Below are 19513 nucleotides of genomic sequence, written 5' to 3' on the forward strand. Positions count from 1 at the left end.
GGGCCACCAAATGAAATTAATATGTGGCAGGTTTAAAACAAACCAAAGGAAGTATTTTTTTTTACACAATGTACAGTCAACCTGTGGAACTCCTTGCCAGAGGGTGTTGTGAAGGCCAAGACTATAACAGGGTTCAAAAAATGAGCTAGATAAATACATGGAGAATAGGTCCTGGCTACTAGCCAGGATAAGCAGGGATGGTGTCCCTAGCCTCTGTTTGCTAGAAGCTGGGAATGGGTGATGGGATGGATCACTTGATGATTACCTATTCATTCATTCCCTCTGGGGCACCTGGCATTGGCCACTGTCAGAAGACAGGATACTGGGCTAGACGGACCTTTGGTCTGAACCAGTATGGCTATTTTTATGTTCAGTTTAACACAAAAGTTGCTTGATTATATGAAGGTGCATGTCAAGTTTACCTTATTCCAGTTTGTAAGCCTGGTTTCAAGAGTCTTTACCTTCTTTTGGCAATGGCCATTCTTAGTGTCAGTGGTAATGTTAGCAGGTTTAATGATTCCCATATCAGTTATCAATATTTCTTGTGAAACCCAAATCTACTAAGTCTCACTAGGTGAGAGAGTGGTCAGCTCTCTTTCCTATCTTTCACTCAACACGGCTGTTAGTGTGGTCTCAGCAGAGGAGGCCTCCATCTGGAGTTTTAGGAAAGGGAATCAAGAGTTTAAATTTGGCTGTCTCTTTTAGGTCAGGACCCTTGGGCAGATTCTTATGTTCTTTTCTAGATATTTTTTGCATAGCAAAGATTTGAGAAAATTCATGGGAAGCCATGGGCTGAGGCAGGAAGCAGTCAACTTGCTTGACACCAACTCCCTTAAGGGGTTTCTTGACAGCAACAGCACAGTTGTTTGGCTTTCTATTGACATACAGAAGAATTAACTGCAAATGCTTTAGAGTGAGGTCCAACGATTACCTCATTTATACTAAGAAAAGTTTCAGGGTTCCCGGTGAAAGGCAGTGGAGAAATCTGCAGATGTGGAGTAATTCACTTTATCAGATATCCATGCTGCAGCCTGTAAAATTAAAGATGTGAAATTCAAAGGCCCTGACCTGCTTTTGCTTTCTGATGTTAGCTCGATTACTAAAAATAAAAGAAAAATGTGTGTAAAGTTAAACGAGGTTTTATAAATGTTGAGTTGAAAGAGCAGTATTAAATCTAGTTAAAGTCTGTGTGAGGTATGCACAAAAAACAATACCTTCTTTGGGACAAAGAATTACCAAACACATTTCTGAAAGAGATACAAAAGGAATAACATCAGACGGTGATCTCAGAGAAGAGCAGTTCGAAAAATGAAATAACTGAAATAACTGTATGTTATTGTTAGGGTAAAATACCTAACAATAAAAAGTCACAAAACTGAAGTACATTAATGGGATGGAATTAAACTTATTAAGCAAATTTCAAGTAGTGACCTCTCCATATATGTAATAATGGTAATTATTTTCTTTTCCCCACAATCGAATGGATGATGTGGGTAACTAAATCCTCAATTCTGTTAAGGGAATGACATTAGTAGGACAATGCAGGAAAAATAAGGGCTCACAAATTTTCTCTTTTCCAGGATCAGATCTTTAGAATGTAATGTCAGTCAACTGTGGTGTTTTGTAACCTTGTTTGTTTAACTACACTTGAATGAGAATGACGGCCCTGCACTAAAAGCAGGGGGCTGTTGCCCAGGCTTGCCGGAGGAAGACAGTAGTGCTTTATGGCAGAGGGGAGGGAACAAGGTAGGAAAAGAGGTGGTGTTGGTCAGCCTTGCAGCACTGACTCACCCCCTTGGAACGTAAGGGCAAAAGGCTTTAAAGTTGCAAGCTCTGGCATTGGAAACCCCTTCCTCCACACAGCAGGCAAGGCAGGAGCAGGGGTGGGATGGGAGGCAGCTAAGCTAATTACTGGTGCCTTCTTATGGTGGATGTCCAGTGCAGGTACTCCATAGGGAAAGCATCCAGTGACCAGATAAATGACCTGGTAAAGGACTTAAAAAGGAGGTGCTGGTTAAAGGAATGGAATGGTGTGGGGTTTTGGGCTCCTATCTTTGGAATGGCAGGGAGCCAACCCCCCTTTCTTATTGCCCTCCTACGGGGGAGGAGGGGGAAGGGGTGGATGGTAAGGTCCCAGCAATGGATTTGCTAGAGGGACATGAATGGAAAAAGAGGGGAAGCTAGGAAGAGATTCCCCTCCCTGGGTAATTACAAAATAAAATAAATAGGGTTTACCTGCACTGTACACTTTTATCTGCCGGCTAGTCCCAGACATCTAAAGTAAAGTTGAAGCCTGATTAAATCCGTATCAGGTGTCTCTTGTCCTTCTTTCAATATAGCTGGACAACAGATCTCCTACTACAAGTATGAGGTCCAATGCAGATAATTGTATAATTTGGCAAGTTCTTTTCAAGACACTGGTCATAGTCTTCTCCTTCACAAAGTGCTGTAGATTTGTAGGACTGGAAGTGACCTTGAGAGATCATCTAAGCCAGTCCCCTGCACTCATGGCAGGACTAAATATTTGCTAGACCATCCCTGACTGGTGTTTGTCTAACCTGTTCTTAAAAATCTCCAATTATGGAGATTTCACAACCTCCCTACGCAATGTATTCCAGTGCTTAACCACTCTAAGAGTTAGGAGGTTTTTCCTAATGTCCAATCTAAACCTCCCTTGCTGCAATTTAAGCCCATTGCTTCTTGTCCTATCCTCAGAGGTTAAGAACAATTCTTCTCCTTCCTCCTTGTAACAACCTGTTATATATTTGAAAACTGTCATGTCCCCTCTCAGTCGTCTCTTTTCCAGATTAAACAAACCCAATTTTTTCAATCTTCCTTCATAGGTCACGTTTTCAAGATCTTTAATCATTTTTGTTGCTCTTCTCTAGTATTTTCCTAGTTTGTTTATGCCTCTTGTTCTTTACTGCAAAATCTCACAACAGACTCTAATTTAATGAAAAGACATTTAGAATTTTCTCTTTTCTGTGTTTGACCATGAGATTTTGTCATCTCACTCATGGACCCTGGTGGGGTGGACAAAAAAAAAAAAAAAAAAAAAAAACATTCATGATTTTCTCTTTTCTGTGTTTGACCATGAGATTTTGTCATCTCACTCATGGACCCTGGTGGGGTGGACAAAAAAAAAAAAAAAAAAAAAAATCACACTTCACTTTCCTCTCAGAAGTAACAGAGGGTAATGCTGGGCAATCGCCATCTGCAAAGAGGGCTCTCTGTCATACATGCTGTCACCTTTACCGCTCCACATATAGGTGAGGCCACTAGGGTAGACAATAAAATGATAAAGGCTGCAGTGCCACCAGTGTGACGTTGACATATAATTATCTGCCTTGTATTCGTCAGATCCAGAGAGTGTATTCTTGGCTTTCCAACTGCCTGGTAAAGATAAGGGGAATGAAAAAAGTAATTTGCTTAGAGCTCAGTCCAGACAAGTCAGAGGTGAGGCTGGTAGGTAATGAAAAGAATCTAGACCACTACTGAAAACTACACAGAACCTAAATCTAAAAGTACAGAATGTGGCTATCCACTGATGTGGTTTTGTTATCTATATGGAGGCAATTATGCCATGTTTCAAAAGTGGAGAATTCTACTATTCAGTTCTGGGTACAATTCAAAGCACTGACATTGATCTATGGTACATGTCCAGTAACTTAGAGAGATGTGTGGTCTACCTAAAAGACCACATATCTCTCTTAAGATGGGGTGGAATGCAAGAGCAAGCTGAACAGAGGGAGAGAGTGAACTGCTTTTAAAGAGCTACACTGGAAACATAGGGAGAACTGTGTTCCCTTGAGCCAGTCTCTGGACTGCACTAGAGAGATGCCACCTTCCTTTCAGAATAGAGGCTCTAGCAGGCCTCCACTTCCTTTTCTTGGCAGCTGCAGATGAGGGGAACCTGCTGAGACCTACTGCCAGTTTGGAAATAAGGTACCTCCTGGCAGGAATCCAGGACCTGCAACAGAGAGATTCTCACATTCTTTTCTCTTTAAAAATCAGTACTACCTTTGAAGCCACTCCATTTATCTCTGCATTCTTCTGCTCACCTCAGGCCCCCTCTTCCACCTCCAGGAGTCTACAGTTTCTTATGGGAGGAAATGAAAGACAGATTTCTATTCCTGAAGGCTGACTCTCAAGCTTGCAATCTAAACTGTGCCCATGCTCCAGGAATCACCAATGCAGTGCCCTGTGGCAGGTGCCACCTAACAGAAAGTGGAAACAGAACAAATTTGGGTGCAAATGTTTAACAGTCCAACCCTAAATGTTTAAAATGTAAAAATCCTCTTTGCGTTCATTTTCCAGTTTAGGTTTACAGTTATCTATTTTTCTCTGCCCAAATCAAGCAGAAGTCCACAAAACACTGGAAATGACTGACTTACAGGGATAAAGGTATGAAACAAAGATGCTTAAGTGTGTTTGTGACATTGGTAGAGAGTTCTGGTTTCTTTAAAATGTATTTCATGTAAATATATCCAACATCCCAGGAAGATGTCTTCACAAGAACTTATGACCTACCGAGAATAAAAATGGAAATTTCTAGAAGATTAAACAATACATGTATGGGCTGTATTCTTGTAACTTAAATTGACATATGCTCCAGTACAGATAGAAGAACTGACCCATGGGATAATAAGTGATGTAAGATGGATGAATTTTTTAAAAATTGACTTTAAACATCTCTAGTTTTCATATGTACTCAACTACTACAAAATAAACCCCTGCTCTTGATATTTTATTAAGAAGTTGCATTTTTATCTTGAGTTTGTGGTGACATGTATTCAAGCTTTGCTCTCATGCTTTGTTATCATTAGATATCCTCATTATAAACATAGTCCTAGTTTAATCTCTCTCATATCCAGGGCATGAGTTGAACATATCTGTTCACAGCAGAGGTCAGGATCTTTTCGTTCCTATTACTTATTATACGTAAGTCACTGCGTGTGTGCACACACACAGACACACACACTTATCCATTTTAGTATCACAAGGGTAGCCATGCATCCGACGAAGTGGGTATTCACCCACAAAAGCTCATGCTCCAATACATCTGTTAGTCTGTAAGGTGCCACAGGACTCTTTGCTGCTTTTACTTATCCATTTTAAACCACCCTCTGTAAATTGCTCATAACTTTCTCAGTCCAATTCATTTGTACTGAAACCTTCCAGGTTTCATTTAACCCAAAAGAGGATTTTTTGTTTGGAAGTTTGAAACAAACATAGTTTACTCATTTTAGGTTACTAGGACATAAACAACCCACAACTCTCTATTTTTCAGATTTATAGAGAACCCACCACTGCAGTATCTAAGCACTTACAATAATCTATAGCACAATACATATTCAAAATACTACACAGCCATTAACCAACTAACCTTTACGACATCCAATCAAGATAGGTATTATCGCCTATGGGGAGACAGAGTTGTAGTTACAAAGTGTCTTACCTAAATGACACACAGCAAATTAATGGCATAGCTAGGGCTAGAGTTTGGGATTTTTCTAATTCTGAATCCTGTTCCCATTTATCGAGACTCTATTGCCTCATATTCCAGTCAGAAATTTTGTTCCATAACTCAAAAATGACTTTGCCCGCAGCCCCCACATGGGGGAGTTACAATGCAGCACTTTAGCGCAAACTGCTATTCACACACCCATAGTCCAAAGGGCAGTGCAGATATGGCCCTACTTACCGAAATTTTCAATAGTGCTTAAGAGACTTAAGAGCCCAAATCCCATTTTCAAAAGTGACTCAGGGCCAGATTTTTACAAGTATGTAGGCAGTTAACTCCCATTATTTTAAATGTAGTTAGATACCTACAAACATCTAAAACTGTAGCCCTTAGGCACTTACGAGCCCAAGTGCCTATGTCACTTTTGAAAATGGGACTTGCGCTCCTAAGTCACTAATGTGCTTTCAAAAACTTTACCCATAAGCTAAGAACTTTGAACTTACAGAAGCTTTTTCTGTAAATCTGACTGGAACTTAAAAAATAAGCCAAGTCTGAAGAAAATTAATTCAGTAGTTTTGAAGCCATTAACATGTAAATATTACCAAGTTTATATGTCATTCACACTGTTCAACAGAAAGCAACTCAGACCACTGGGCATTAAGAAATTGCTTACACTATAGCTGCACTAAAGCACTGTTACAGTTTAAAGAGGATTCAGCAGTTTAATCAGGTTGGACATTTCCCTTTGAGGCTAGTACTGGAAATTGGAAATCCCTATATTTCAACCAAATCAGTTTTCATCCCAAATCAGTAAAAAAATTGAAAACATCATAACTTATAGTGGATTGAAAAGCTTTAAAAATACTGATTTGGAAACATTTGTGTCATATAACCACCACTTCCAGGACACCCTCTTGGTGGGCTCAGGATGGATCTGCAAGAAGCCCCTCCTTTGGATTTCCCTCTTCCAGAGTCCCAGTAACTAGTCCTAGAATTCCCCAGCACACCCCAAACAGTACATTCAGCCTGTTAAGTACCACAGTCCATCACCAGACCAAGTATAGCTTAGTGATATTTGTTCAAAGTCAGTAGAATCTGTATGCTCTGCAACTGAAATAGTTTAGAATTTTTCTTTTTTTCCTTAAAAATAAAACGAGAAATTTATTTAAAAAAATATAAAGAAGGAGTGATAATGCAATGAAAAGGTTAAGTTATCAATCCACTCAAAAGGCAGGAACTTCCAAAAGTTAAGGATGCTCCAACAATCCTAATTTGGCCACCTGGCATATCAGAACATTTTATATTCCTGCTTTCCCTGTAAAAATATAAAACTCAGTTGATTGATAGTTACAAGTATATGTGCAACTGTGATGGGCTGTCAATCCCACACTCACCCTGAAAGGGTTAATGGAGGCCAGATGGGCCAATTAACCTATTAGGCTGAAGGTTGAGAAGAAAGCTCTCATTAGGGGAAGCTCACCTGTGTAGGAACAGGCAGTGCTTCCATAAATCCAGGAAGTTGAGAGGAGGAAGGGGACTTGCAGGAAGGTAGTCTGCAGTCATCCCCTGGGAGAAGGGAGGTATTTTGGGGGCTACAGAGAGAAGTAGCCCACGTTTGCTACCTGGGAAGCAGGAGTAGAGAGGCCAGCAAATCCCATAGAAGGGGGAGTGCTGGGGTAGGAAGCAGCACAAGGAGTAAGCACCTAGGCTGGGGACTGAACAGACTTTGGCTGTGTGTTGTAGGGTCCCTGGGCTGGCACCCAAACTAGAGGGCTGACCTGGGTTCCCCTACCTGCTACTGGGGAAGTGGCACTGGCAGGGCAGTGAACTGGAAGGACTATACCCTGGAAGGAGGGTGACGCTGAGTGCCTGGCCAGAGGGCTGAGTCATGAAGAGGATACCACAGTTCCTGGAGTGAGAGAGGGGCTGTAGACCAAAGAGCACAACCGAGTGAGAACCATGGGAAGGGGCGTCACCTGATGAGATAATCACTAGAGGAACCAGCAGGAGGTGCCAGACTAGCGATGAGTGGACCTCCCCATCACAGCAACATAGCCAAGTGAAAGTTGTGGGAGCAACTTCAGTTTATGAATTGAATTTCTCAACTGCATAGTTGCAAAGGCCTGCTTTGAACAGACAACGGTTCTTGCCATGAATATTTTTAATGATTCAAAACCTAAATTCGTTTTTACAAACTTTTTAAAGTGAAAATCAATTTCTTTTTGCAAAGAAGTTATTCTCTTTGTATGAAAGGGAAATTTGCAGTAACTAGTTAACTTTTTAAGGATTCTGCTTTCACTATTACAGATACCTCCAGTCTTCAAAAAGTATTATATGTAGTCATGCCCATCTAACATTTTCCATTCCATTCAAAAGGTTTTTATGGTTCAGTATTACAGCAATATACAAATTTGACAGTTTGCAATAGGATCTATTATTCATTGTATCAAATCATTCTGACAGTAAGTACTATACAGCTGGTAATGCACATTTTTATGTCACACTTATTAAAAATCTTACAATGGTAGTAACATAAATATGTACACTAAATTGTGTTTTGCACATGATTTTAATGAAACTGTACATTTTAATTGGTGTTATAAATTGCAGTAGGTTGATCAGTTATTGTATCATCTGCATTTTAACATTGTTTTAATTAGAAAAGTGTCTGTGCTATTTAAAGCTATTTAAATTACAATGTTAAAACAATTTGGACATGTGATTAAACAAGCTCAAGTCTCCATCTCTTTGCCTATTTTCCTTTCTCTTCAAAAACGTGAGCATGTGAACCAGTCAGTGTATAAGTTAAAGTATAATACAATGACTTTCCTTCATTGCCCCTCTAGCAATATTTTTGGAAATGCTGTGAGGAAATTAACATTTCTTTACATGACAACACAGTCAAGTATTTCTTTAGTCTTTCAGAAATACAGTGCAGTAGTTCCACAGTTCCATTTCAGTTTAACAAATGAATTCTACTGCAAAACTACAACAAAGAAGACAAGCAATATCTGCAAATATATTTAATTTTATTTTCAGATTTTCTTATTGAAACAGAAGGATAGGTAAGAGAACACCTGCCCATTCTTTTAAAAGCTCAAACACGTTTTTCCCTCGATTCCACTCTTCGTTTGGCTTACCCCAGTGAAACCTCTCTATTTTCAGAATTGATGTACCTTTCAAAACTATAATCTTTGGCTTTCAAGCTCACTATTATTTGCCTTCAGGTGAAAATTTTAAAGTGTATAGGCTTCTAAACAAAATGCTACAGCATCAGCCAGATACTGAAAGGCTTGTAGATCAGTCATCATCGCAGTGTAAATTTCTTTTCAAAATAATGTTCCTCACTCAGAGTACACTTGCGCTTATTCTCAGTTCACTTGTCAAATACAAATTTGAGGTCACTGAAAGCCCAAGGGCAACTTCAGCTATTGCTAAACTCATTTCCTACCTCTATTTTGTTGAGGAAATCGGATTTCAAATGTAAAAATAATAGGAAGCGCTACAGATAAAGAAACAAAGGCATATTATGTTCAGTTTCAGTACAGCATTGCAGCCACTGCCTGTTGGGACAAACTCAATCTATATTATCCAAGTATTTTAAAGCTTGGATCGTAACAAAGGTAGATAATGCATTTTGCTAATGAGTTCATCATGTACTATTCAGAGATGATTTTAGAGAAGATGTTTTAAATATATCGGCTTAGTAAAGGAGAGCTAATGATTACATTTTAACTGCTACTTTGATTTCAGATGAAACATTTAAACACAGTGAGCCTGATTCTCATTTACATTAAGACACCACCCTGGCGCTGTAAACAGGCCTTAACATAAATGAGAATCAGATCCCGTATTCCTGTAGGTTTACATTTATGGGCCAAATCCCAGGATATCCATGGGAATTGTGTGTGTGTGTATTTGAGAGGTCAGTTTGGCTTCATACCTCCAAGGATTTCTTCACTCTGCTATGGAATGTGACTGTATTCTTTTTTCAGACCCAAACAAAGTAATAACATTCTTTTGAAACTACAGAGTATATTTAAGCACTCTGAGTGAAATCCTGGCCCCATTAAAGTCAGTGGGAGTTTTGCTACTGACTTCAATGGGGTCAGGAATTCACCATCTGTTTCTGTCACATAGAGCTATGTAAAATTAAGGCGCCAAGGAAAATATCTTTTGTAAGACAGTTGGCAGGAGTTTCCACCTGAGTTTCACTCTGATTTAGGTTTCAAATGCATCCAAACCCAAAGCTACACTGAGCCAAAACCATCAAGTTTTGCCTTTTGGGGCTGAAACCATGAGATCCCATTAATTATGCTTGGTTCCACAGGAAACCACAAATAGGCCCCATTCTGCTATAGACTTCACCCCAGCTCACTAATTTGGTCCAAGCTGACACCATCTTCAAAGCTATAAATAAATCTGCGCCTCCTTCCTCTGTCAAACTCCATGTTCCTCTTCTTCCCAATCCCCCTTTCCAAAGCTCCCAACCTCCATCTCCCTATCTGTCAAATTCTCCCATGTTCACTTTCGTGCCTTCCTCTGTGAAGCATTCTACGCATTATGACATCCCTGAGCTCATCTGCAAGGCTTTTACCTTGTCCACATTTAAGTCCCTCTTGAAGACCCACTTCTGACATGCTACCTATAGCGAGACAAGGTCACTTGTATATAAATAGCATTTAAACTGCCTATGATGATTATTCTCCTTCCTATGACCTTTGTCTACTTCTTTGTCCTTTGACTGTGTGCTCCTCAGAGCAGGGACTATCCCTCTGAAGTGTTTGGAAAGTACCTAAAATGTATATCGTAGGCACTACCACAAATAAATAAATTTTGGGATTAGTAATGAAATCTGTAACAAGGTGAGATGGTCACAGTTTCATTGTAAGTCTCACACATTTTTAACCACTGCCTGCAACACCTAAGTCCTGACCAGGCCTGAAACTGCCTATGATAGTTGTGAAGATCACAAACTATAACTTGACAGAGACATTTGGTAGTTGAAATGCTTGTCTTATGTTTTTTTGGGCCAGAACATGCCTTGGCCCTACATGGGTATGAAAGGCAGGGAGAAGGTATAAACATCCTCATACTCTTACTAAAGGGCTAGCCACAATCTCAGCCTTCCATACTCCTAAGTAAGAACAGAAACAGAAGGAAAACAGCGACAAGGCTTACAGAATCTCATCAACATGCCACTCTGCAGTGCCCCAGAGGACTTCAGTTTTGACAGATCTTCAGAAAAGACAGACTGGAAGCAATATTTTGTAAGATTTCAAATTGCAAACAAACTCCGCAAAGATATTGGAGATATATAGGTATCTTCTTTAATTTATGCGTTGGGGAACCAAGCAGAGTATCTTTAAATCCTTTGACTTCACTGAAAATAGTCACAAAGATGACTATGAAAGGGTTCTGGCTATTTGTGATGCATACTTTATACCTCAGAGAAATGTGGTTTATGAAAGAGTATGTTTTCACCAGAGATTTCAAGAACCAGGGGGAAATAATGAATGTTTTATAAGGCCTATGTATACATTGGCTGAAAACATTGGGGATGCAAAACATGAATGTATCAGAGATAAGTTGGTTATTGGCTTAACAGAGAAAATTTTCAGAGCAACGACAACTGAAGAGAGATTTAACCCTAGCAGTAGCTATACAGAGAGCAAAGCAGTCAGAATATGTCAAATGACAGAACAAAAGGCAGGAGCAATTTGAAAAACCTGAAACTAGCTTAGAAACACTAAATGGACCCTTGAATGTTAAAAGTCATTATCATAAAACCCCTGAGGCAAGGGAAGAGAACTCACAGGCTAAGAGGGACTAATTCCAGCCTACATACACAAAAGGTGAAAAAGTCATATCCCAAGAGATGACAACTCCAGCCAGAGGCACATGGTATAATAAATGCATGAAATATAGACATTTTGCAGTAGTTTGACGCACCAAAGCAGTCAGGGAGTGGGCTCATATTACAGACAATCAGGAGCCATTGTTTCTGGGATCTATCACTTGAGATGACATAGAACCTGCCTGGAGAATGAAACTGAATATTCAAGGCAAGACTATTGACTTTAAAATTGACTCAGGCACTGAGGTCACAAGCATCTCAGAAAGGACTTATAATCACTTTCAATCCCTCCCAGAGCTGAAGTCACAGCTCTGCTTAGCACTGAAGGTATTCTGAATTGCATGGGCCAGTTCACCACAGAAACAACTTACAAAGACAAAAGTTTTGCATTGAGAATGCATGAGATCAAAGGATCAAAGACCCAGGGCCGGTGCAAGGATGTTTCATGCCCTAGGCGAAACTCCCACCTTGCGCCTCCTCCCCCCCGCATTCCCGCCCTGAGGTGCCCCCCATGGAAGCCCCCCCTCCAACCTGAGGGGTCCCCCATGCGGCAACTCCCCACCCTCTGCCCCCCACCCCAGCTCACCCCAGCTCCGCGCACGAGCACCCTGAGCACACCATCGCTGCTTCACTTCTCCTGCCTCCCAGGCTTGCAGTGCCTAAGCTGATTGGCGCCACAAGCCCGGGAGGCAGGAGAAGTGAAGCAGCTCACCTCTGCCCCACCTCCTCCCCGAGCACGCCGTGGCTTCTTCACTTCTCCCACCTCCCAGTCTTACAGCGCCAATCAACTTAGGTGCTGCAAGGTGGGAGGTGGGAGAAGTGAAGCAGCCACAGCTTGCTCGGGGAGGAGGTGGGGCAGGGTGAGCTGGGGCGGGGAGCTCCCCTGTGTGCTGCCCCTCCCCCCTTACTTGCTGCAGGTAGCCTTCCCCTGCCCCACCTCTCTCCGCCTAAATGCCGGCGGCGACCGGGGTGGTCGAAGATCCGGCTGCTGTGGTCACTGCCAAAGAAAATGGCACCCCCCAAATCCTAGCGCCCTTGGCGACCTCCGAGGTCGCCTAAATGGTTGCACAGGCCTTGCAAAGACCAACAACTTTCTGAGTTACTGTGTAGCAACAGGAGTGGGCCTAGTGAGAAAGGTGAAAACGCAGAGGATTTGATGATACTGGACTTTTGAAAGGTGATCCAGTACATCTTAATTTAAGAAACAATGACGAACCATATAGTGTATAAAACAGCTCTACCGGAGAGGTAGGAAGATATTAGCTACAAATTAATGCATATTCAGAGGACACCACTACCTCATCATCGTGCACTATTTTTTCAAGTACTTGAAAGACAAAACATGTTGCAGTGTCAAGAAACAAATGCATTTTTTCCTCACTTCAGTATTCCAGGATAACTAGGACTGACAAAAAAAACGCAATTCACTGCAGAAAAATTTAAGTAACTCTGAACAAAATATGGTTTTGATTATATTTGTAGCAATCCCAGTTACCCACAAGTCCCCAGAGAGGCTGAAAGAGCTGTATAGACAGCCAAGAAAATCCAGTAGCAGGAAGATCCATTCCTTGCTCTTCTGAGTTACAGATCAACACCAATAGCAGCTATTGGATGTAGTCCAGCACAACTCCTGATGGGCAGATAACTCAGAATTACTGTTTCATTCTTGGAAAAGAACTATCTCCAAAGTGGCCAGGCATGAAGAGAATAGCTAAATTAGATAAAAAAGACTAAAATAGCCTTATGAACACTTTTACAACAGAAGTCACTCAAAGAACTGCCAGGTCTAGAACCTGGTGACTGTGTTTGTATCAAATTGGATGGAGAAAAGGGATGGACAACTCCACTTGTCAAAGAAAAAAATGGAGTGCCCAGATCATACGTGATCAAGTCCGACAGTAGAGAGTTTAACAGGAACCATCAGTGTCTATAGTTTGTTCCTCAAAGATGCCAGATGCAGAACAAGATGATGATAACTCAAAGGTTCCAAACCCACCATTGCCAGTCATTGCAACATGCCAGATAATCATATTGTTATGCATTCGGACTGTGCAATTAGAAAACCAGTACAATTCAGAGACACTTAACAGACTGATATGTACTGAACATCAAAGAGAGCATGATAGTGTAAACATTTTAAATGGCAGTAATGGAGAACTTAAATGGGAAGATGTAATGGAATGCTAACGTGTATTATACTAGGTGCCACTGTGTGTAAGATACCGTATTTCAACCTCCGCCATACCAGCAGAACATTAAGGATCTTATGATGAACACGTGGTGTATAAGCAGGATCTGTGACTAGTCCATATCTGGTACCAAAGTACCTGACAGGCACAATCTCAGCCTTCTATACACATGAATGCAAGGCTAGGGTCACTGAAGGAATGATATTGGGGAGAATGGAGGTACAATACAGTCACAGTGAGGCTGGCTACAGAGAGGAATAAAAGGTGTATCCTCTTTAAGGGTGGAGCAGAAGCTGTGCTATTGCATGCTAGGGAGTCCTGAGAGGCCTTTTGCCTTGATCATAGAATCACAAGACTGGAAGGGACTTGAAGAGGTCATCTAGTCCAGTTCCCTGCACTCATGCCAGGACTAAGTATTATCTAGACCATTCCCTGACAAGAAGTTTTTCCTAATGTCGAACCTAAACCTCCCTTGCTGCAATTTAAGCCCATTGTTTCTTGTCCTATCCTCAGAGATTAAGAAGAACAATTCTTCTCTCTCCTCCTTGTAACAACTGTTTATGTATTTGAAAACGGTCATCATGTCTCCGCTCAGTCTTCTCTTTCCCAGACTAAACAAACTCAATTTTTTCACTTATCCCTCGTACATCATGTTTTCTATCTAGACCTTTAATCATTTTTGTTGCTCTTCTCTGTAGTTTCTCCAATTTGTTCACATCCTTCCCGAAATGTGGTGCTCAGAACTGGACACAATACTCCAGCTGAGGCCTAATCACTGCAGACTAGAGCAGAATAATTACTTCTTGTGTCTTGCTTACAACACGCCTGCTAATACATCCCAGAACAATTTTTGCTTTTTTTTGCAACAGTGTTAACACTGTTGACTCATATTTAGCTTGTGGTCCACTATGATCCCTTTTCTACAGTACTTCATCCTAGGCAGTCATTTCTCATTTTGTATGTGTACAACTGATTGTTCCTTCCTAAGTGGAGTACTTTGCATTTGTCCTTACTTAATTTAATCCTATTTACTCCAGACAATGTCTTCAGTTCGTCCAGCTCATTTTGAATTTTAATCCTATCATTCTAAGCACTTGCAACCCCTCCCAGCTTGGTATCGTCCACAAATTTTATAGGTATACTCTCTATGCCATAATCTAAATCATCGATGAAGATTTTGAACAGAACTGGACCTATTCTGTGGTTTAAGCCACAGGCAGCTCATCAGAGGAGGGAACTTCATATAGAGGGGTTATTTATCCCCACAATGCATGGCAAATTACCAGTAATCATTTCTAAAGTCTCAAGAAAACAAACCCTCAATTAAGAATCACCAACCAAGTTGTTGTCATCATATCTGTGACTGTTTAGGTTCCTCAAAAGTATGAGAGCATTACGTTCATATTCAGTGATTCCTGTGTTCATATATTTAGATTAATGAGAATTTGAGGCCGACAAGCAAATTGAGCAGTCATTGTAGGTTAAAAATGAGATTTTGAGAGCCTTCTCTCACACAGTGAGAGCCCATATACAATAGGGCTACATTGCCATGTATTGAAATAAGAAAGTCTGACTTCAGATGCAGGAAAATTGGGAGGGGAGGACAACGGGACATTGACCATCTTTCTGGTTTTCCAAAAAATATACTAGAAGGCTGAAACAGCATTTGGGAATATTTCATACGTTAGATAAAGAGTGTTCAAGTCAGAGTTTCTCTGTAACAGATTGTATAATGGAGGCAAAAAGATGCAGGAAAATGTTCAATATGCATTACAGTTAGTCTATAAAGCCCACAAAGACTTGAGAAATCTCAGTGAACAAACACCAATTGTCAGACATGCCTACATTTTAAGAATGGTTAAGCTGCAGTTCAAAATTAAAAATAGTTACAAAATATAAAGAACAATGAATTAAAACTAACAATTAATAGTTGACAATGTTACAGCAAGGAAAGGGTAGCTCAAGGTTAAGTATATCAATAAGCATTTTTTCCATAACATTTGGTGTGGATAAAGAGAACAGATGGGGTTGTTTTCTTTTCTTTTTCACTGGGCAGGGGATCACTTTCCTTTTGTCAGAGGAAGTGTGTGTCATACTGAAGCATAGTCTGATAAATTAAGTAATTTAGGTCTAACCCAATAGGGAAAATTCTCTTTGATTTAACAAACGCTTTTGTAGGTTTCTCATTAGTGCATGGGACTTTCTGCTGGATGGAAGGATTATCTAGGGCTATGGATAGGTCTGAGCATTTATAGTTCGAGCTTTTGTGTTTATATTTCTCACCTGCTTTTTCGAGGCCTCAGTGAGCCATTTATTAGTCCAATATAATGTGCAATCTGGTCTGTGCACATTCCTCAATTCTCAGATGGTAAAAATATCATGAGACTACCATGTCTCATCATTTTAACTTCATAAATGGCTCCCTGGGGGAGGGGGAGACCCTCATGAATATACAACACAAATAAGACGTCTGAGATATTCTGGTTTATTAGTTTCAGCAGTATCCTCAATGAGCAGTCACAGGAGTATTAGGAGCATGACTGAAAATGCTCATTGTTTCTCCTTCCTTATCCCTATGGCAAAGGCCTCTTACCCAAGGTTGTAATCCAGAACTTGGCTGAAGAATTAAAATACCTAAATTATCATTATACGTGAAAAACAATGACAATCCTTAGCAAATTTTCTCTTTTAACTGACATTTTGTTTATTTAAATTTCCCCCTGAAATGTATGTGAATGTACCTAACCAGAGATGAGATTTTGTATATATTTCAAAACACCAGCAGGTTGGAGCCTTACTACTCACCAATTTTAATCTCTGCAGAGGTATTCTCCTAGTGTCTACTGGCGTCCTCTCTGTGACATTACCAAATCTGACTTCTGGAATTGCGATTGCGCACATCACATGTGCCCACCTGCGAAAAGTGGCAAGTCAATAACACCAAAAAATTGTACAGAAATGTGATCATTAAAAACGGTGCACCCCTCAGACAAAACCAACCAACCATCTAGTCCTACCCTATTACATTTCTTTGCTTTATTTTATGAGCTGCAACAACAACAAAAAGGTCAAAATGCAAGGTCGATTGACAGTGTTTATCTTTAAGATTTAATTTTAAGTAGCATTAGACAGATACCTAAAAAAAAATTGGTTTATTTCAGATAGAAAGATCAGCACAACAAAATAAGTGGATTATGCCGGAGAAGTGATGGCAATACAATATACCATATGCCTTTTCTGCCACTCCAAAACCACTTAAAAGTATGAGGCAAACTAGTCACGACATTTTTTAATAAGATGTAGCAATCTAGTTTTGAAACTATTTGCCAGAAATGTACTGTTTCAACATTAGAGAAAAATCCTTATGTTAACACGAATCTATTGTAAATGCCTCTTCAAGTATTTTCACTTGTTTTACAGAGTACAAAACTTTCGTAGTGGTGCCAGCAATGTTTGTACGTATAGCCTACACAATATGTCATTAATACAATTTACAGTTTAAACTACAGCTCTTTGGATTAACCCTAATTAGATGTAAGTGGGTATTTTTAGTCAACTCCCATATTGACACTCACACTCAGCTACCAAAGCACAGTACCCAGCGACACTGTCAGGATTCTGTGTTGCCAGGCAAACAGACACAGAATTAGAACAGAATGAAACCGCAGCATTATCACCCTGTCAGAATTTGACACAACTGCACAAATAGCAGAATGGAATGCTCTTGGGGATGTCCTTGCCCTCATCTGTGAGTTGGACCCTTGTGATTGGAGAAAGCAACATCTGGGATCACGGCTCCTCATGACTAAGGACTCACCAAAACACACCTCACTGCAACTGGAGGAAGTCAGCTGAGTGGGACAAGAGTATGCTGCATCTGAACAGAATAGCTGCCAATATGAGTTACTGCCTGATTCTCCAAGTAGTGGTTCAAAATATAAATAGACAGCCAAACAAAAAACTCCCAAACCTTTGTGATGATGACACTAAGATTGAGATTATATGTTAGTAACTAACTGGAAAAAAACAGGTAAGAACATTATAACTAGCACAAAAAAACACCCAGGAAACTGTGCTAAATTTAAATATGAGTCAGACTGGATATTCACAGTTGGCTAACAAATCTACTTCGGCGTATTCAAAGAGTCAAATAAGGGTCACTGGGTTTGGTGAAGTCCTTGGTGACTTCCCCTAAGGTTTGCAGTTAGAGCAGGAGGGAAGAAAGTAATGAACCTTCCACAATTTGAAGGAGGGAGAATACCTCCACTCCTTGATTCAAATGTCTGCTCTTCTACACCGTCCTCCAATCCGCTGCCCCTCATTATGCATTGTTATATAGTCTAGAAATGAGAAAACTGAGGGGGCATATGTGTGACAGTGTACCCCATAAGGCTCTATGGGGGGGTGCTTATAAATGTACGTATGATATAACTGGAATAGGGTTTTGCTACATATGCCATGTAACACATCTATGTAAAGGTTATGATCTACTGGTTATGTTTATCCTAGTTGTTTGCAGGTACCATTTGCGTGTTCAAAGTTATGAACGTTGGCTGTATACTTGCTTGATTTCTAAGTAGCCTCAGTTAGAACATTGGTCACTTTCTGGGAAAGGAATGTGCAAGTTAAGTGCTCAATCAGGAGGCACTTAGCAGACGAAGAGCTTGGAAGACTCCAATTCACATAAGAAGTCTACCTGAGGACGTTCAAAGTAGCATGTGGGTAATAGCTGCTACCTGCATGTCCTGAGTCATGCATGGGCGTGTGACTTGCCCATGTGATTCTGAATCTCCATTTTGTGACTGGATTCTACACAGAGGGAGGGAGCGAGGGGTGTCTATCCAGAAGAGAAAGTCTATGTAAACCCCAGGGAGATCCTGACATTTTGTCTTCAGCTGGCTAAAGAGGGAGCCTCTCCACCTCCCAGGACACTTGGAAGAAACTGGAACAAAGGGGCGTGAGTGATTGCTGGACCCGGGCTAAAAGGAGATTAGTCTGTAAAAGGGAGCATTCTGGAACTGGTGAGGATCTTATCTGTATTGTTTGATTAGACAGATTTGTACATTTTATTTTATTTTGCTTGGTAACTTACTTTGTTCTGTCTGCTACTACTTGGAACCACTTAAATCCTACTTTCTGTATTTAATAAAAGCACTTTTTACTTATTAACTCAGGGTATGTATTAATACCTGGGGGAGCACACAACTGTGCATCTCTCTCTAACAGTGTTATAGAGGGCAAACAATTTATGAGTTTATCCTGCATAAGATTGATACAGGGTAAAAAGGATTTATTTGGGTTTAGATCCCATTGGGGGTTGGGCATCTGAGCGCCAAAGACAAGTGCACTTCTGTGAGCTGCTTTCAGGTAAACCTGCAGCTTTGGGGCAAGTAATTCAGACCCTGGGTCTTTGTTGGAGCCGACGAGAGTGTCTGGCTCAGCAAGACAGGGTGCTGGAGTCCTGAGCTCGCAGGAAAAACAGGAGCAAAGGTAGTCTTGGCACATCAGTTGGCAGCTCGCAGGGGGTTTTCTGTGATCTAACCCATCACAATGTGATAAATATGTAAAAGATTGTTCTAAAGAGGACAGTGATCAATTATTCTCCATGTCCACCCAGCAGTAATCAGGTTAGTTTGCAGCAAGGGAAATTTAGGGTAGATAATTCCCTAACTATAACGATTGTTAAGCACTGGAATGGGTTGCCAAGGGAGGTTGTAGAAGCCCCGTAACTGGAGATTAGACAAATACCTGTCAGTGATGGTCCAGGAATAATCCTGCCTCAGCACAGGTAGGACCACTTTGAGGTCCCTTCTAGTCCTACATTTCTATGACTCTCTCCTTCTTCACTGCCCCCAGTGCCCTCCTACTCCACTGCCCCTTCCAGTTCCATGCACTTACTCTGCTCCAATTCTTGCAGATCTCCCTGAGGTATGCAGGAAACAAAGACCTGAAACGGTCCACAAGGGCGGGGTCTGGGGCCAGCAGGGACTTAGGGGGAAGAGA

The 19513-nt window shown here is 40.8% G+C and overlaps 1 protein-coding gene across 3 annotated transcripts in view; it reads right to left on the bottom strand.

Moving 5' to 3' along the window:
- Positions 1–19513, bottom strand: part of KDM4C (lysine demethylase 4C) — a 431136-nt gene that overhangs the window by 90472 nt on the left and 321151 nt on the right. For all 3 annotated transcript variants that reach the window (XM_032803407.2, XM_032803405.2, XM_032803406.2), the window contains one exon: positions 16316–16424. In XM_032803407.2, coding sequence (XP_032659298.1) covers positions 16316–16424 — 109 coding nt within the window. The remainder of the gene's footprint in view (positions 1–16315; positions 16425–19513) is intronic.

Source organism: Chelonoidis abingdonii, chromosome 6, assembly GCF_003597395.2.
Source record: "Chelonoidis abingdonii isolate Lonesome George chromosome 6, CheloAbing_2.0, whole genome shotgun sequence".
NCBI lineage: Eukaryota > Metazoa > Chordata > Testudines > Testudinidae > Chelonoidis > Chelonoidis abingdonii.